Raw genomic sequence first — 19800 nt, 5'->3', positions numbered from 1 at the left:
AGAAAATCTTTGTAACCTTGATAGGACAGAAAAATCAGGAACAACTAAAAATTTGACAAATTGAATTTCATCAAAATTAAAACTTTTGGTCTTAAAAAGATACTGTTGACAAAATGAAAAGTCAAGCCAGAGATGAGAAAATATTTGCAAAACAAATATCAAGTGAAGGACTTTTATCTGGAATATATTTTAAAAGCCCTGTATACTCAATAAGAAGGCAAACAGCCCCCCTTTTTTTCAAATGGGCAAAATACTTGAACAGCCACTTCACCAAAGAAGATATATGCATGGCAATTAAGCACATAAAAAGATTAGACTTTGTTAGTTATTAGGGACATGCAAATCAAAACCCAATGAGCTAACGTTACATATGTCCTAGTGTAACCAAAATTTAAAAGACCAACTATAAAGAGTGTTGGTGCATATATGAAGCAACTGGAACCTTCACACTTTACTGGTGGGAATACAAAATGCAATAACTATTTTGGAAAACAACTTAGCAATTTCTTATACCATAAGATTCAGTAATTACATGTCTAGGTGTTTACCCAAGAGAAAATAAAAATATATGCACAGACGAAGACTTGTCCATACAAGATTTATGTATAATGGCATCAAATTGGAAACAACCCAAATGTCCACCAACTGGTGAATGAATAAACAAATCCAAGTGTATCTACATAGTGGAATACTCCTCCACAATAAAAAGAAATAATATATTGATACATGGATGGATCTCAACAGCATTAAGCTAAGTAAAGGAAACCATACACAAAAGACTACATACTATGTGTGTCATTTATATGAAATTCTAGAAAAGGCAAAACTATAGTAGTAAAAAGCAGATAAATGATTGTCAGGAGTTGAGGATGAGCAGGAGGAATGAGACTGCCTATAAGGTGGCATCAGGAAACTTTTAGGGATGATGTAATTATCTTGATTGTGGGAGTGCTTACATGACTGCATACATTTGTTAAAATTTATCAAATAGTACACTTAACATTGGCAAATTTTACTGCATGTAAAAATACCTCAAAAAGTTGATTTAAAAAAAATGATGTTAGGGTGACCAAAAATTGAAGCATCCTAGCCCCCACTCCTCAGACTAGATTATGGTTCACTGAATGCTCTCTCATCGCTCTTATTTTTATTGTAATTGTTTAATTTTCTGTCCTGCTCAATAGATTTTAAGTTTGGGGGACAAGACCCATGTCTACCTGACTTAATGCTACATGACACAACACAATACCGAGCACGTATTTGGTTCTCAGCAAATATCTGATGAATGAATGAAAGTCAAACTGACGTAATTTGAAGCTATGCTTATAGACCCATCTATCTATTTCCTTGGAGACTTACAGCAAAATGAATTACAAAAATTTGCCTAAGGAGCTGATTTAGGGTGACTTACCACTTTAAGGAGACATCAATGTACAACTGAGACGATGAAAACAAAGGGAGAATTACCAATTAGAGGAGAAGAAATCAGAGTGTAGTGCTCTTCTCGAATCCAAGTATTAGGCTGTGGAACAAAGGTGTAGGGTTGCAATCAAAGATAAGCCTTAGAGATAATTGTATATAAGACAAACCAAGGTGGAGGGGTGTGTGGCTCAGTAGTAGAGTGCATGCCTAGCATGCACAAGGTCCTGGGTTTAATCCCCAGTACCTCCATTAAATAAATAAATAAACCTAATTACCTTCCCTCCAAAAAAAAATTTTTTTAAAAGACAAACCATTAATATTTTTGCTGGATGGCAAAAACTGAAGCAGAGAGCAAATTACTTTTAAACATTATTTTCTAGCCCTAAGGACAAAAACATGGGTAAGGGGTAAATTTGGGCCGGACTGGGTTTCTCAGGTTATCTTTCTTTCAAATTGACTCTACTTACGGTTTCAAATCCTTCTTCTGATCTCTCATGTTAAGGAGGGTCTGGAAATACTACTTTTTACATTGGTAAGCCTGTTCTTTGGAATTCTTGGGATTCTCTTTCATAAGCCTGACTTATAATCTTTTACAATATGTTTATAAATCAGGCTTATTGTTAGAATCTGATACAGTAAGTTATAATTATAAAATATAATTTAAGCTGACTCATTTCTTTATTTAATATTTGCAGAAAGGTCTGGAAAGGCTAGAGTCTGTTCAAACATATGCTGAGTGCCTACTATGTGCCAGGCATTGCTCTAGGCACTGGGGAGTCAGCAGTGAACTAAACAGGCAAAAAAAAAAAAAAAAATACCAGGACTTACGGAGCTTGCATTAGAGGAGAGAAAGAAAGATAATAAACAAATAAATAAAATATAAAATACACCAGAGAGCAATAAATACCATGAAAAAATTATGGCAAGGAATATAGATAGAAAGCGCTCAGGAGTAGGAGCTGAGATTTTAATAGGGTAGTTAGAGAAGTCATCATTGAAAAGGTGACACTTGAACCAAAGGAGGTGAGGAGTGATCCATGTGCACATCTGGAAGAGTGTTTCAGTCAGAGGGAAGGGCAAGTTGCAAAGGCCAGAGACAGGAGAATCCCTGGCAGGTCTGAGGAACTGTAAGGAGATTATTGACACTAGAACTGGACAGTCCAATATGGGAGACACTTGCCACATGGGGGTTCCAGGGGGCTATTTACTGAGCCCCTGAAATGTTCCTAGTTCAAATTGCATAATTATTTTAGACTGAGGAATTGTGTTAACGGCCCCAGTTCCTCCCTGCTCTTGGTAACCATTCCCTTTGCAAGGAGACTTTATAGCTCGTCCTAGGAAGAGGTGGAGACTTTTTCTGCTCCTTGACTCTGACTTTGCCAGGTTAGAAATATGCTAGAACTCAGCCTAAACCACTGCCCCTCAGGCTCAAGAACTAAATAAACGCTTGTTATCTTAAGCTACTGAGTCTTGGGGTGGTTTATTTGATGACCATTCTGAGAGGCTGCCTTCCTTTTCTTGGATACCACTGATTTTCTGATTTGATCTTTGGAAACTATTACATGGCTATAAAAGATTAAGTGTTAGTATTTGGAACATTATTTTTCCTGGGTTAAGTTCTAAGTATTTGATTTAACTTCTCTAAGAGCTGCAGAATGGCTTGTTTTCTAATGTAGTGGATATGGGACCAGAACCGGGATAATCTTGTGCGTTCTATGAACTTAAAAAGCAGAACACCGGTGGTGTTGGACTAATTCAATTTCTGATTTGAAGAAACTACACTGACTTCAGTGGAAGATCACCTCAGACACAACTACTGAAGGAACCCTGACTCTGCTCAGGTTTGGCAGTCTGATCCCTCTGCTTGAGACTGAGCAGAATAAGAAATTGGGAGGAATGATCTGTGGAGTTTAACTAGAAAAATTTTGATGTCGAGATCTTTGAATTTAAACCTATAGGGTAAGGTTATTTAAACTTTGGATTTTAATTTATCCTCAGCAATTTGATAATGGGAGGTATATTTTAAAATCTGAAGTATTACTCTACTGATAATTTGATTTGTATAATCTCTGGTCAGCTATATTAAAATGGTTTCCATTAGAGAAAGGAAAAGACTCAGAAATGAGTATTTGACCTAGGGACCACCAGGCTTTGAGGTTAATCTAATGTACTGTTCTGATCTATTCTACAGATTTTAATGGGGCAAAACTAAACTGGTGAAACATTAGAAGCTTTCCTATAAAAAATACAAGGATGCTAGCTAGCATTGGACTAGAGAACTTAGGCATTGAAATTCAATAAGAAAAAATAAATGAGTTATATTAGAAAAGAAGAAACAAAACTATCATTTGAGACAATATGTTTATAGTTTATGAAATCCTAGAAAGTCATCTTTAAAAAATAAATATTAGAACTATCTTGAGGTGGTGTTTCACAAATGTATACATGTATCAAATCTCATTAAATTATATATTTAATATATGAACATTTAACTTATGTAGATCTTTCAGTTAAAAACCACTAGAACTGGTAAGAGAGATCAGTGAAATGACTGGATTAAAAATGAACATGAAATAAATCAATAGCTCTGGAAAAAATTCTATTCACAACAGCAACTGAACTGTCTTGAGATAAACATAAAAGCAGCATGTAAGAACTACATGAAAAAACCTGTGAAATTTCATTAAAGGGCAAAAAAGAAGACCTGAATAAATGAGTTCTACTATGTTCATATAGGAGAGATTCAGGGTTAAAAAAAGTTAATTCTATCCAAATTAATCTGTATATTCAACATGATCCCAATTAGAATCCCAAGGTTTTCCTCTTTCACGGATATTAAAAGTGCATGTTTCTTTCTGCCTCTTTTCCATATGTGGGCATCCTTGCCCTGTAGTTATTCCAGATGAATTGCAGAGCCAGCCATTTAACTCCAGTGGGCCTGATCTTTAGTGAATCCACTTCCCTCTTTACAAGCTGACCTAAATAGGACTAGACAAACCTAGTCCCAAGCATTCTTGGGTACAGTATATCTGTAACTTGATCTAGCCAGTCTTAAGAAAGACATCTTTAAAGTTGGAGAGAACATCTGTCTGGATCAAAACTGACTGGGGAGGGATTGAGAGAATCTCCTCTTTTGATCTCCTATGTAATGAAGAAAGCAGTCCCCCACCACCCACATCATGCCGATAAAACTGCTTGTCTCACTGGAAAAGCCACTTATTTCCAATGCACATGCGCCTTCAAAAAGTGTAAGAAAGATGGTCAACACTGCTTGTGACCAAGTAGATACATCATAATATTACTTGGACCCTGTAAAAAGACCACTATACGATCAAGATCTGACCATTTTTTGCTGCAGTATTAGTAGGGGAAAAAATCTGTAGATATTTATTCATCAGAGACAGAATTTATAAGAAGCTAGAAAACCTGGTCCAAAACTTTAAATCATAATGATAAATATTTCGGTTTGGCCAGGATTAGGGCATTGTTCGAGTTTTCCATACATTTTATCTTAGTATTTTAAACTTCACTAAATTAAAGAAAAGTAAAAGTAATATGCTTTTTGTAATATTTTAAATAGTAGAAAGATCCATAAAGAAAGATGAACAACACCTCCCTCCATCCCTAGTGCCACCCTTTTTAGGGTCCAAACCAATGACAAAAGTTTAGTGTGTGTCTTTCCATTTCCTTCTCTGCATTCACACCAACATGTATAAAGACACACACATCACGAAGAATAGTTTAAGTTTGTGCTGTGTGTGTTTGCCATTTCCTTTTTTTCACTTAACACATTATGGATATCTCTGCAAGTTTTTATACATATAGATCTAAGTCATTATTTTTAATAATAGCATAATATTCTAAAAGTAGTAGCCCTTTTCCTATTGATGGACATTCAGGCTATTTCCATTTGTTTTCTTGTTTTAATCACTACAGCCAATGTTGCAATAAATGGTACTGTGCGTATAAATCTATACCAGTGCATTTATTTTTGTGGGATAAAATGGTAGGGATCACAAAGGATATGTGATGTGCACTATTAATTTTAACACTTTCCCAAAAGCTTGTCACAATTTATGCTTCTGCCCCTTCCCCATATCCTTGTCTGCCCTGGATATTACCAATCTTTAAAATTTTTGCCAAACTGCAGATAAAAAAATGATATCTTTAACTGTTCTTCCTTTTGATCCCTTCCAATCTACTCTCCACTCTGCAGACAGTGATATTTTAGAAAAACAAGTCTTACCATGTCACCTCTCTGCTCAGAACACCTCATTTATTTCCCATCATTCTTAGAATAGTAGCCAACATTTTTAACATAACCAGAAAAACTCCTTGTGGTCTAATTGTATGCCTCTCTGGTGGGCTTTTCGCCCAATGGTTTCCTCCTGATAGTTCTCAACTCTACTGAGAAATCAAGATGACATATTAGTTTGTTTACCAGTACAAGCCTCATATGCCTTTTAAAATGTGACTAAATTATGCCTGAAAGGAATAATTATTTCTAGTTTATTTGCCTTGATGTAAATGCTTTTCCAGTTGCCTTGGGCAGATAATTTAGAGTTAACAGGAAGTGTAGGACTTGTCAAAAAAAAAAAAAAAAAAAAACCAAACCAAAAAAAAGAAAAAAAAAACATGTTAGGGCGACACCTTGGCTCCCAAGGAATAAGCCAAAAGTCTGATCATATACATAGGGTTTTTTTTTTTTTTTTTGCTTCTCTTGTTTTTAAGTTGGTCTTTTAAAGTAGAAGCTGCCTTTAATGTGCTGGTTTGCAGAACAGGAAATCTGATTTTCAGTGTGATAACACATTCTTTGACATTAACCAGTACAGTTGGATTTTTAATGACACTTTCATCTTCAAAGTCCTTCACCAACATGGTGGATTAATTATTCATTTTTTGGTTGTGTGTTAAAAAGACAAGTCTTCAAAGCCATCATCATTTCCCCTTGGAACTGGGGCTCTCCATCTTTCAAATGTTGCTTTCTTACCCCCAAGGTAGAAAATTAATTACATCTTTTTTTTTTTAAGACAAAAAGAATACAATAGAAATATACTCTTCACACTACGGAAAGATGATGTCCTTATATCCTGGGTGGGATTAGAAGTGGTCTGGAAGCAGTGTTTAAACTGTGTTTACAGTAAGCACTGTGAGAAATTACTCTGGCTGAAAGTTTGTTACTGCTCAGTCTTTTGATGTGCTCTTAAAAAGTAGCACAAATACATCACGCGCCCTGCATTCAACATAATAATATGCAGATCCTTATATTCGTTGCTAAAGTATACTTTGTTTCCTGTTCCTTTCAAAAAATGTCTACTTGGGTTTTAAAAAGGTTTGGTTTTGGAGAAGAAAACCCTCAAGCCTTCCCTAGGGTCTTCCTTGACACATTTTATAACCACAAGGGAGCAGTCTTCCCTTTGATGAGGTCTTCTCTCCACCTCCCCAGAAATGAAAGAGCAAGTGTAAGTCTGCAAACAGTCTAAAAGCTCTTTCCATTAGCCCTGGACGCCGGAAACCACAAAGGGCAGTCAAGTCTTGATTTTCAAGGAGAAAGCCTCTGATAAACTTTCGCTCAGCCGCCAGGAGATCTGCTGGTTCCTGGGAGGAGCTCTTCTGAAACCTTGAAGATTCATATGCTCTTGAAGACCCAGAGCTGTGGATTATAGTAATTGAAAAGGTTTGGTGGTTTTGGAAGATTACTCTGTTTTTGGTGTGCTCTCACGTTTCCAGGCTAGGGCACCGAGCAGAGAAACCCCTTTTGTTATCTTTTGAAATAAGAATATCAGAAGGGAAGACAGGTTTGAACTGTGGATTGGGGTTGGGGGTCCTAAATCTTTGCCTATCACCTCCGCCTAGATCTTTATAAAGAGATCGAAGAGAGCAATGAAGTTAGGAAATCATGCAACGTTTCCTTGAAGCCTGTTCTGGAACCTAGCTTCCGGGCTCAGAAACTTCTCCAAAAACAGACCAGCTGCGTCGGGCAGTCTGAATGGACCAGCATCTTTGCTTTGAAGATTTTCAGTCTCATCTGCTGAGAGGGTCATCTCTGCAAAGATCTGTTTGCTTTTTGGCAAGTGATGGAGAAACGTAAACAGGCCGGATTACTGACCTTGCCGTACCACCTGCGCCCAGTGCCCCTGGCCGTGCCGGGGTCCCTGCCCCGCCTCCCTCTGCGGGACCCGTTCAGGATCTCCTTGCGCCTGGACACCGCGTGCTGGGAGAGGGCGCCGGGTGGCTGCGCCCCAAGACGGCCCTACCTGCCCCTGTCTCTGGACGGTGCCTTCGAGCCCGCCTTTCTCCGCAAGCGCAACGAGCGCGAGCGGCAGCGCGTGCGCTGCGTTAACGAGGGGTACGCGCGCCTCCGAGACCACCTGCCCCGAGAGTTGGCCGCCAAGCGCCTCAGCAAAGTGGAGACGCTCCGCGCCGCCATCGGCTACATCAAGCATCTCCAGGAGCTGCTGGAGGGCCACGCGCAGGGGCAGGAGGGCGCCAGTCCCCCGTGCAGGGCCGAATGCAACAGCGACGGCGAGTCCAAGGCCTCGTCGGCGCCCTCGCCCAGCAGCGAGCCCGAGGAGGCGAGCAGCTAATGAGCGCCCGGCCCGCCCCTCGCTGCGCCGCGCGCCTTTTCGGTCGGGTCTAAGGTTCTCTCCGGAGGTGGTTTACATTTGTAATCTGGTTTTTTACCTCCAGAACTAAATCTTAAGAAAAAGAAATGAGTGCCTTAGAGGGGAAAAAAAGATTTTGACATTCTGGTTGTTTCCACCTCCCACCTCACCCCCCTTACTGGTTATGTGCCTGTGACTTAAAGGCGCTTATTAAAGAGAAACTTCCTTCTTCTCAAATACAAACTGTACCAGATTCTGAACGCCTCAAAGGGTGAAAACAACAGGAATTTGCCACAGTCAGCGGGGTGGGTAAATTAAGGACGTAAATACTAAAATAAATACAACCTTAAACAAAGAAGAATTACCCAAACTAAATAAACGACAGCCCTTAAAATGAGAGGAACGTTTTCCTGCATCCTTCCTTTGGGAATTGAGGAATTTGATAGACACCGTGCTTTGGATGAAGGTGACTCCAAGCTGACACTTGAGAACACATTTGCCAGAGCGCGTTGCTGGACCAGCCTGTGCTGCTGAGTGTCGGAATGGCAGTGCTAGAGAAGACAGTTCATATTTGAAAGATCCTCGTTTATCAAAAAGTGGTCATTTGGAAACTTCATAGCATTTAGCAGATAATAACATGGTAGTGTCAGTGACCTTTTTTGGAAGAAAACTCAAGATTTGTACGAAAACTTATTCCTCTGAGTTCTGTCCGTTGTTTTTTCATTTTCCTTTTCTTTGCATACCCCCTTGTTCTCACTTCATGTAACATTTTGTTAAATGTGACCTTAAAAAAGAAAAAAAAAAAAAAAAAGGAAACGCTTGCATGGTCGAATGGGAGGGATTGAGGTTGGTACATTCTCAAACTTTTATCACCTTGAGGCCTTCCAGGTATATACTGAACTTGTCTAATGACTTTGGTAGTTTTTTTTTTTTTAATACTTAATTCTGGTCATTTTTTTCCCTGAGAAACAATTATAAATTCAGTAGATAAGTCAAATGCTTGTTGACATGTGAAGATAAGCTTCCTCTCTCTAAAGTTGCTTCCTAATGTGCTGAATTTCCCTTTCCACGGAGACGCTTTGGTATGGGGTGAGAGGGTATAGGGGTGCTGGGAAAAGGACAAGGAGAGAAAAGTTACAATGGTGAGAGCCGGTTCCAGGTATTATTTCACTTAACCCCTACACTGAGGTAGGTTTTATTACTCCCCTTCTACAGATGTGTCAACCCAGGGAAGCTAATGAACATTTTTGATGTGCCAGAAGTTTTGTTGTGTGCTTTACACATTTTGTCCTATTTAATTCTCATTAATCTGTGAGGTATTATACATATTTTGTGGCTAAAAACAAAAAACAGAGACTCAGAAAGGTCCCTTGCCCAGGTTAGTGTTGATAGGATTAGCTGAGCTGAAATCCAGTCCTAAGTCAGCCTGACCCCAAAGCCCAGGCTGCTTTCTCCCTGACCATGCTCTCCCTTGCTCTGTTATTTGCTAGCTAGGTGACAGCAAATGCTACTTAACCTCTCTGCAACTCAGGTTCCTCGCCCTCGTCCATACTATTTCACAGAAGTGTAGTTGAAAGGCTTGGGTAATCTGCAAGATACAATCCGATGATTGTTTGTAGTGTTACTGTTTGGAAAAAGTACTGTTAAAATGTATTAACTGCCAATATTTATAATGATGAATACACTGGGGTTCTTTTGTTTCTGGATGCTCAGTTAAATGCTGCGCAATGAACGATTCACCACCAAACTACTTTTTCTTAAGAAGCAGGCAGAGCCTTGTGGTTTGAATAAGCAAGATGTAACAGCTATTTTCTCTTACTCATTAGGTAGTTACATCCTCACAAAACTCCATTTTGTTCTCCAGGCAGGTTGTTATTCCAAATGGGGGTTTCAGTGAAGCAAGTATAAGTGACGTATATTTACTAATTAGGAAAAAAAAAATGGGGAAACATTACCTTCCTGGCTGAGTTGGAGGAGAGGCTAAATGACCAAATTGTTAATTGGGGAATCTTGAGAGACTTTTTTTCAGGGGTCTTCAATAGGTGGTAGTAACACTCTCCACTCCTTTATTCTGCTCCAGCCAAAGGGCAGTCAACTTGACATTCTCTTTTCTGAAGCAGGAATAATAAGAATAAAAGAATGTATTTTGTTTAGTCTATACAGACTATGTGGTTTCTTTTTAAAGCAGGAGAAAATGACCTTTTCTTCATTTACTTCTTTGAAATATGTGTATAAAATGTGTGAATAAATATAATGTACTCTGCTGACATGGGTGGTTTATAAAGAGAGGACAAAGGCAGTTTTAAAAGAGAACTTTATTCTGGATAAAGTGCCTTGAGAGACTTTTAATGTGGTTTTGTTTAAAGCTCTATTGAGAATAAGGCAATGATTTTAAGAAATCTTTTGGAAAAAAATCAATAAAATCCCAACCCAATCATGTAATTTTTTTTAGAGAAAAAAAATCAAGCAGTTTTCCTGGAACTTTCCTGATGGCTTACAGGAGGAGCCCCAATCCAGGAATGAGAACTTTTAAAATATTCAGGCTTCTCTTTTCCTGTGATTGAACACTTAATTAACCATAGAACAATCTGACTTAGGGAAGAACAAAATTAATTACCAAGAAGTTATGTAGAAGCAACGAAATGAGGAGAGTTTTATGGAAATAATGAATTCATTAATGGAGAAAGATTTACATGTCCTTCAAGATCTCTCCTGGTTTTTTGGACACTCAGCTCAGACATATCCATTGATTACACTGTATTGCTTTTAGAATATTCCTTGTGGTTCATGACAATGATTAATAACTCTGACACCCTACCTCTACCCTGAGGGTATAAAGAAGGAGCTGTGGGAGAGTGTGCCCTACAGCTTGACCTCTCATCTACCTGGTGACCTTGGGTAAGTCCCTAACTTCAGTGACCTCAGTTCCCTAACCTAGGTCATGTGAAGATTAGATTGCATGATCTTTCAGGCCTTCCAGCTAGAAAATGTCATTCTTCTCACATGTGCAAAGTCCTCAACTAGAGGAAACAAATGTTGGTAAGGCCTGCCCACTTCCTGCCACACAGCGCAGCAGTGGCTCAATGCGTCTGTATCATTTTTTCCCACTAGAAAGGTCCAGTCCCAGAGTTGCAGCTTACTCTTTTTGAATCCTAGTTGCTATTACAATGCTTAATTTTTAAGAAAGGCAACGTTCATAAATTTTTGAAGAATCTTACAGTCTGGAGGGAAAATGGACCGATTTCACCTCAGTATGAGGACAAAAGGTGTGTTATAGCTGGGGTCCAAAATAAAAAATACTAGGAGGATATACAGAAAGGAGGGACTTGTTCTAGCGTTAAGTGAGGAGGGGAGTAGGAGGAAAGGCTCTAGGGGATGCAGCATTGGGCAGGTAAAACTGGAATGGTCTGGCCACTTGAAGCAGCAGACCAACAGGGTATTGCAATCATTAAGAAAGAGGAAGTAAGGACTTAAACTAAGGCAGTGGCAGTGGCAATGGGAAGGAAGTAATGGACTGGGAGATGGTGTGGGAGTAGCATTGATAGGTTCTGGACACTGAGAGGATGGGGTTGGGGATAAGGAAGAGGGAGAAGTTAGAGACAACTCTAGTGAGTTCCCATCAACTGAAATCGGGAAGCAGAGAGAGAAGCTGATTCACAGGGTACCAGTCTTTCTGGAGATGCTTGCTTTAAAAATAGCAACAGGCTACTCCTGTCCATAAGCATTTGAAATGCTGATGGCACAGTCCGGAGGGAAGCCAAGGACAGCTGTAGATTGAGAGGCAGACACATGTAAGTAGTAGAGGCAGTAGATGAGATCTCCCAGAGAATACTGATGACAACAAGAGAAGAGAGCTGGGGCAGGCCTATGCTGAAGGAGTGGCAGAAGAAATGTCTTTGAAGAGGACTGAGAAGTTGGAAGAACCAGACTGGTGTGAAAGCATGGCAATTAAATGCAGATATCATTTTATAAGAAGGGAGTGGTTAACAGCATTATGTGAATCAGAGATGTCAGCAGGGAGTTTAAGTGCGATAAGGATCCATTGGATTTAACCATTAAAAGACCACTAGAGACCTTTATAAGAGCATAAAAGGGATGGGATGAGAAAGCAGAGGATGAAGACTGCCCTTTCAAGATGCCTCACAGTGAATAGAGGAGAGATGGGATGATATAAAGGGACACCAGACTGAGAAGATGGGATATCAAAGGCAGTGCTGAGCCTGAGGTCTCACAGGTGAAGCGGCTCTAGTGGATGACAAGGCCTCAAGGAGTGTGAAGTCAAGTGGAGGTAAAGATCCTAGGAATTGGAGAGATTAAAGAACTGGGAGGGCAGCAGGTTGGAAGGTAACCAACTAAGACTGAGGTGGGTGTTTATGTCACTGAAAAAGATAGAGCAGGGTCTGCCATTTGCAGACAATGGCAATGAAAATGAAAAGAGGGTTGTATGAAAAGTACAACTGTGTTGGTTTAACAGTGTTCCTTAGGTGCCATCTGGTTTCAGAAGCATTGAGTTAACAGTTCTTAATGACTTGGGCAAAAAGTTGCACTAAGTCCTCTGTGATGACACAAAAATTTAATGACATTCATATTTATTTCATATTTTACAGTTTCATGACTGTAAGTAGCTCTCGAAGTTTGCCAGTGTTTATTATATGAGGTAATGATAATATACACAACACCCCTTGCCCAAGAGTCTGGCAGCAAATAACCTATTAAGCATCTATTTATTAATATCCTTTTTCCCCCTGTGGTTTCTGGGGCTAAAAAAAAAATACTCTTCTCATATAGAATAGTTTTAACACAGCAACCAGGATAAAGTAGATTTGCAGTAGGTTAAGAGCTGGAAAGAAAGAAGAAAACAGCATTTTATTTTCTTCCCTTTGTGGAATTTTTTCTAGAGACAGGAAGAGGAATAAAACAACCTAGGGAAATAGAACAAGGTTTGGAGGCGAGTAGAATTGAGATGCCCTTCCGTTATCTGGATCTGGAGAGATGGGGTCTGTTCCTCTGGCCTAACCATTTTTGACCTGTGGGTAACATAACGTTAACTCAGGACACTTGAACATTAACTCTCATCCTCCTAACTCCAGGTGCTATTAAGCCTTAAGTGAATTTGAGAGCAAGGTCTCATCAGGCTAGGGAAAGCATTTCACAGGATGAGTCAGGACTACCCAGCTACAGCCAAGCCAACTGAGGGTCAGATGGTGTATTTCAAAAGGTTTCTGAGCTGTTTCTCTCTAGACAAAGGTTTTCTTCAAGCTCCCAAAGTTATCATTGTTTTCTCCCCAAATGGACAACAATCCTACCCTTTGCCCTGGGAATGACACTTCTGATGGAGATGTGGATAAGCAGAATCTTTCTCTGCAGAGTGATCACTGAAAAGGCAGACTCTACCCCTTCTTGCCCCTCCTCTATCAGCCATCACCAGCCCTTTCATCTCCACGTTGGCAGACAGGCTGCTGGGAGAGGGCAGAGAGCCTAGAGTTACTTTATATTTTCCTTATTGGTCCATGAAACAACAGAACTATCCCCAGCTCTTTGATTATCATGGCTGAGTTGTGTATGTGTTCTACGCGCAGGCCCTCTGGGTGGTGAGATCGGTTTTTAATCCTTTCGTAGCTATTTAGCTGCGTCCTTTGGTGAAAACGTGTCAGCGTCCTTTTCACGTTGGGTTACTCACTGTCATTAATCATGGCTTAAATGAAACCGCAGATGTGGCAGAAGGAAGTGCATCCAGACAATGAAACTCTCCAAACTGGTTTTTGCCTGCAGAGCAAACCTTGAGGGGACCACTCCTGAAGACATTTCTCATTTCCCTGAAGTGGAAACATCCCTGAAGAAGGAATCTTATCTTGGAGTCATAGGACAAGAAAGGGCCTTGGGAAATGACCTGGTTCAACCCCAGGGGTTTTAGTGAAATGAAGGATTAAACCATGCAGGGCAGAAGCGTATCTTCTCATTTTAAAAGACCTCTAATGACAGAAATTCTCCACCAGCAGACATTTCCTGAGGGCCTATCAGCAGCAGGCTAGCCCTTATATGTATTATTCTCATCTGATCTTCACAAACATCCTATGAAGTATGTATTACATATCACTTCCTTTTTTTTTTCACTTTCTTTTTTTTTTTCCTTTTTCAAATGGAGGTACTGGGAATTGAACCAAGTACCTCGAGCATGCTCAGTATGCACTCTACCAATTACGCTATACCTCCACCCCCTATATCACATCCATTTTAAAGATGAGGAACTGAAGCTTAGAGAGGTTAAGTAACCTATCATACAGGCAGGGGAGAGGTCAGAAAGGTTCTAAACACAGAAGCTTCTGTTGTTACGGAGTTTGGAGAGTGCCACCCTGTCAGCACATGGATGCTCACCAACCTGGAAGCTCTCTGAACCCCTTTTGGGTTTTTATGGAGGCGTCTTTACATAGCCATAATTGATTAAAAAATTGGTCATCGGTGACTGAAGTCAATTTCCAGCCCCTCTCCTTTCCCTGGAGGTCCAGGGTTGGGGCTGAAAGTTCCAACCCTCTAATCACTGGTTGGCTCCCCTGGCAACAAGGGACCCCTCCTCAGGGGCTTTCCAAAAATCACCTCACTAATATAAACTCTGATGTGGCTGAAAGAGGCTTGTTATGAATAATGAGGCACCTTTATCGCTCTCATCACTTAGGAAATTCCAAGCATTTAGGAGCTCTGGGCCAGAAGCCAGGGGTGAAGACCAAATTTATACCTGTTATTATAAATCACAATACCACCCAAGGACACTACCCTGAACAGCCACCAAATCAAGAAACCAACTGCTGGCCAATTTACAGATTCTATTCAAGTTTCACCAACTGTCCCAGCAATGTCAGTTTTTCCTTTTCGGCCCAGGATCCTATCCAGGAATATACATTACCTTTAGTTATTGTGTCTTTTCACACTCCTTCAGTCTGGAACACTTTGTCAGCCTTTCCCTGTCTTTCATTTCCTTGACAGTTTTAAGTGTACAGGCCTTCACACTGTACGATGACTGTCAACCTGGGTCCTTTTGGTGTTTGCGCATGACCAGACTCAGGCCATGCGTTCTCGACAGGAACATCTCAGAGACGGTGCTGTGTTCCTCTCTACCTCACACCAGGAGATGCAAATTGTCCCACCACTGGCCACGTTAACCTTGATCAGTTATGCTGGTGTCGCCAGGTTTCTCTACCTTAAATTCACCATTTTAGCCTCTGTGACTGATTAGTATCTGAAGGAGAGTGAGGTATTCTGATATTATGCCAATATCCTTTTCTTCATCAAACTTCAACCAACTTGCCTCCATATTCATTGACAGCTCTCACCTGCAACAGTCGCCTCCACAGTGGTTGCCAAATATGGATTCTCTATTTCCCTTGGTCCTTCCATATTTATTAATTGGCATTCTCCCATAAGGAAGAGCTTTCCCTTCCTCAATTCATTATTCACTTATTTTTATTAGTATGGACTCATTCAGTAGTTTGTAACCCATCAATATCATTTTTGATATTGTTCCTAAGTGCTCAGATTGTCTCCAACTTGATTGGGGGTGGGGAAGTCCCTTCAAGCTGGTTCCTTTTACATGTCCCACCCCCATCATTCATTGAGCATTTCATTATTTTTCTGGCACAAGAAGATGTTCTTTCTCTCTCGCACACACATCCTTGTGATTTATCAAGAATGATCTCAGTAAACCCCGTGAGACTTTTGTGTAATTGTACATTTTTCTGCAGAGAATCTAGCCTAGCTTTTATCAGATTCTCAAAGAAGGTCCCTGCCCTCTGAAAGTTTAAGGACCATGACTAACACTTCAAGAAATGCCTAGCGGTTCTTTCAGATTTGCCACTTTTCAGGTTCCTTATTACTGGGTACCTTGGAGGGGCTTTAGCCTTCTTGCTATCTCTATTACTTCCGTCCTAAAACAATTTCCAGCTTATAGGAAATGCTCAATAAATGCTAGCTGTTAAGATTATTATGGAGGATTCCCATGCTCTGGTGCTAGATCCTTCAGAGTCTGAGCCCGGAAAACTCTCATTTTCTCTGAAATCTAATGATCCATTTAGAGTCTCTCTTCTGCACTCCTGCAATGCATCTTCAAGTTGCCTCTTCAATGGCCTGCAGCACCTTAATTCAAAGTGTCTAATTCCAAGCTCATGACCCTTTCAAAATCGTTGAAGTTTTCAAAATTGCTAAGTTTTCCTTAGCACTTCTGTTTAGCTATCCTTTCCATGCCCCAGGTGCAAAAAGTGTGGATTCAGTTGACTCCTCTCTTTCCACGTCCCTCCATCATCTTATCACTGTGCCAGCCAGGAATCTTATGGTCTTAAGAAAATTCAAATCAAAATGACCTAAGCACAAAGATGTAATTTTCCCCCCCTCATGTAACTGGGAAGTCCAAAGGTATCCTTTTGGGCACAGATAAGTCCAGTTCAAATCTTAACATCACAGGGACTCCTGCTTTTTCTACCCTTCAGCTCTGCTTCCCTTTATGTGAGTTCCATTTCTCAGACAAGTTTGCTTATGTGGCAAGATGGCTGTCAACAGGCCCAGGCCTACATCTTATCTTCTTATCAACACCAGAGGAAGAAGGCACCTTGCTCTTGGGAAACAGAAAAGCTCCCAGGATTAGCTTTTATTCTAACTGGATCATGTGCTAATTCCTCAACCAGTTCCTGGGGCTGGAGGCTTGGGGTGGAGGCAGTGATGCTGAGTATCCAGGTCTGAGTGGCGTCAGTCCACCCAAACCACACAAAAGAGAATGGAGATCGGATGGTTCTCCAAGAAACATGGGTTCTACTGCCAGAAAAAGAGGATTTACGCAGGGCAGACTATCAGCTAATGCAAAGTCTGAGAAATGGCAGCTAAGGATCTGAACAGGTAAGTGATGTAAGCACTGAAATGAAGAGAGTGAAGTATTTTAGCAATATCCAAGATTTAGAATTGACAAGACTTGGTTGAAGGTGAGAGAGGAGGAAATAAAAAAAGACACTAATTTCTAGCTTAGGTGATTGGCCAGTAGTAGTGTCTTCCCTGAGAGTGGGAACAGATTTTTAAAGAAGGAAGAATAATGAATTGAATTTACATGTTGATTCTGAGATGTTTATGGGAACTTTAGGTGGAGCTGTCCAATAGATGTGGGTTGGTCAGGTGAACGTGGGGTCACCAGCCATGGGTGATAAGCCATGGGAGTGGGTGACAATGAGTCATGAAGAATGCACACAGTGAGAAGAGGGCCAGGATGTGGCCCAATTAAAATGTTTTCAGGAAGTGTTCTGAGAATGATTAATAGTATCAAATACTACAGAAGGCAAATAAAAACTAAAATTGGTCCACCTAATTAGCAACTACAAGGTAACTGGTGATGCTGGTGAGGAGTTTCCTTCGAGTGGTAAGGACTCAGCCGGGATTAAGAATCAAGGATGGGATGGGAGCTGAGGAAGCAGAGGCTTAGGCTACAGACACCTCTCTGAAGTAGGGTGACTATGCACAAAGATGGGCTGGGATTCAGTGTCTTTTCCCTATAACATATATTCTTCAAGGGGTCTTCTTCCCCCAGAACTTGGGCAAGTGTCTTGGTGCCTGATTATACACAGGTTTTCTCCCATTCTGGGAAAGAAACACATAGCAATGGAGGTGAGGCAAACTCCAGAAGTCTTTCTCAAGCTAACACTCTAAAGTGGGGTAAATGATTATAGGTTCCTGGGGTCCCTGGAGATGCTCAGTGTTTTGAGGGCTACCTGTCATTTACTGATTTGTGGACTAGGACACAAGGCAAAAGGAGAAACCTGTTTTACACACATTCATCAAGCAGAGTAAAGTCTTTACAGTTCTTCACAGAATCCTTACTGGTGGTCAAGATCTCCGATCTGCCTCAGCAAGGCCAAGCAAGATGACTAGTCCCGTTTAAAAGAAATTTCTGTGAGTATTCCAAATGAAAAGTTCTAGACTGGTCTTGGCTGGTTCTTGGGCTGAACAGAAAAAAGCAGCACAAGATGGCTAAATGAGGCAGTGTGACATCAAGAAAACAGCATTAAACTTGGGCATCAAAGCGCTTGGTTCTCTATGCCTGGCTTAGTCCTTGGGCAATCTGCCAGACCTTTGAGGCTATATTCTAAATTGTAATGAGGCGATAATACCTATCTTGCCAACCTCATTAAATTTCAGTGAACAACTCACATAATCCTCCCTCCCTCCCTCATTTACTAAGGACTAAAACCATATGTAAAAATGTTGGATAAACTGCAAAGCAAGAATGGTGATTTTTAATGTATTAAGCACCTACTACATGCTTGGCATTTCATTCATTCACTTTATATCTATCAGCAAAGTACAAGTTCAGTCACCACTCAATTCTCTGTGGTATGTCCCCCTTATAATATCTTTTCCTTGGATCATTGGTGTTTCAGTTATCAGTTTTAGAGCAAAAGCTTTTAAAGATCAGAATCTACTGTAACAACTTGGTATACTCCAAGGTGCTTAATTAATAATTAACAGCATCTTCATACTCAGCTGATCCAGACAGACACAAATCATATTGTCTGGACAACATGAAAATTCCATATATTCAAGCAATGGAGCAGATGCAAAACTAAGGATATAGGTATGAAATAAGGACAGAACGAATTGTGCGAGTTGTGTATTGGAATATCAGGTACAGAGAGTTGTGAATGTTTCAGCAATATAGATGATACTTACAAGTGATTTTCAGAAATAGGAGAAAGAAACTCTAATGAAGATGAGGGAAAAAGGCATCTTAAGCGAAAAAAATTGGAAAAGCTAAAAAAATGTTATCTTGTGGTTAAATTTTCAAAGGTTATATGAAGATCAAAATGGGAGCATCTTAAGATCTGCAAGATTTTATTCAATATTTAAGTCTTCAGTTCCTTGTTGCTCCAGGAAATATTCACAAAATTAGAAAATTAGTGAGTATTTTTATTTTGTTTGTCTCTTGAATTGGTTTCCCCAACCATATGCTGATGACAGGAATGATACAGCCCATCATCAAGGTGTGAATGTCAGTGCTTTTAAAAATATTAATGATAAACCTACTGACTGTAGAAGCCTGAAAAAGGGACCAAGATGTTGCACAGTAGTAAGACTCATTTTCATGCCTGGAAGAACCAGACAGTGTCTTATCAAAGGGCTTTCCAGCTGCGTCCATGTGCACAGGCATGGGGTACTTTTACTCACAGGAGTAGAAACAGCTGCTTACTTTAGCTTCACTTGAACATTCATTTTTAAGTGGCTTTTTGCCTCAAATGGAAAAATAACATCTTTAGAAGAAAGAAAACAATGTTTGTATTATTCTTTTTGAACTCAAAATATTAACCACTACCTTCTATGGTCATTAACAGGGCCAAGTTTGACAGAAATGCCACATTTAAGAGAAGCTTACAAAACAGAGACACCATTGCACAAACCATTCCTTTCTGTTTTTCTTCCTCACCTACTCCCTTCTCCCCTCCCCTAAGAGTAACTTTCAAAACATCCAATCAAATGTAACATATGTATTTAAGATGATCTGCAGCATTTCTTGCACTGACATCAGTTGGTTTTTGGAGGGGACTATGCTATGAACTGGTTTCAAATGACTTATCACTGGGGAAGCCCTGATAAGGAGGAGCCCACACAGATGCTCACTGTTGCCTCATCTCTAGGGAATCTAGCAGCACCTGCCAGAACCCTGCTTCTCATCTTTCACCAGCGTCCCAGTGTTCATAGGTAACATGCATCCTTAAGTCACCTGAGCACAATGGTCATTGGTCCAATG

At 40.2% G+C, this 19800-nt stretch overlaps 1 protein-coding gene across 1 annotated transcript; it reads left to right on the top strand.

The window, feature by feature from the left end:
• Positions 1-7403: 7403 nt before the first annotated feature.
• ASCL4 (achaete-scute family bHLH transcription factor 4) lies at positions 7404-9836 on the top strand. Its single transcript, XM_032493380.1, has one exon. The coding sequence runs from the start codon at positions 7500-7502 to the stop codon at positions 8007-8009; it is 510 nt and encodes a 169-aa protein (XP_032349271.1). The 5' UTR covers positions 7404-7499; the 3' UTR covers positions 8010-9836.
• The last annotated feature ends 9964 nt before the right edge of the window (positions 9837-19800 follow it).

The sequence above is a fragment of the Camelus ferus genome, chromosome 12 (genome assembly GCF_009834535.1).
Source record: "Camelus ferus isolate YT-003-E chromosome 12, BCGSAC_Cfer_1.0, whole genome shotgun sequence".
NCBI classification, from domain to species: Eukaryota; Metazoa; Chordata; class Mammalia; order Artiodactyla; family Camelidae; genus Camelus; species Camelus ferus.
The sequence above is the reverse complement of the archived record's forward strand: the minus strand, read 5'-3'. Positions and strand labels throughout refer to the sequence as shown.

Bases quoted from the DNA above. Each gene is read 5' to 3' on its own strand.
- ASCL4 (XM_032493380.1), top strand. From the start codon at position 7,500: ATGGAGAAACGTAAACAGGCCGGATTACTGACCTTGCCGTACCACCTG.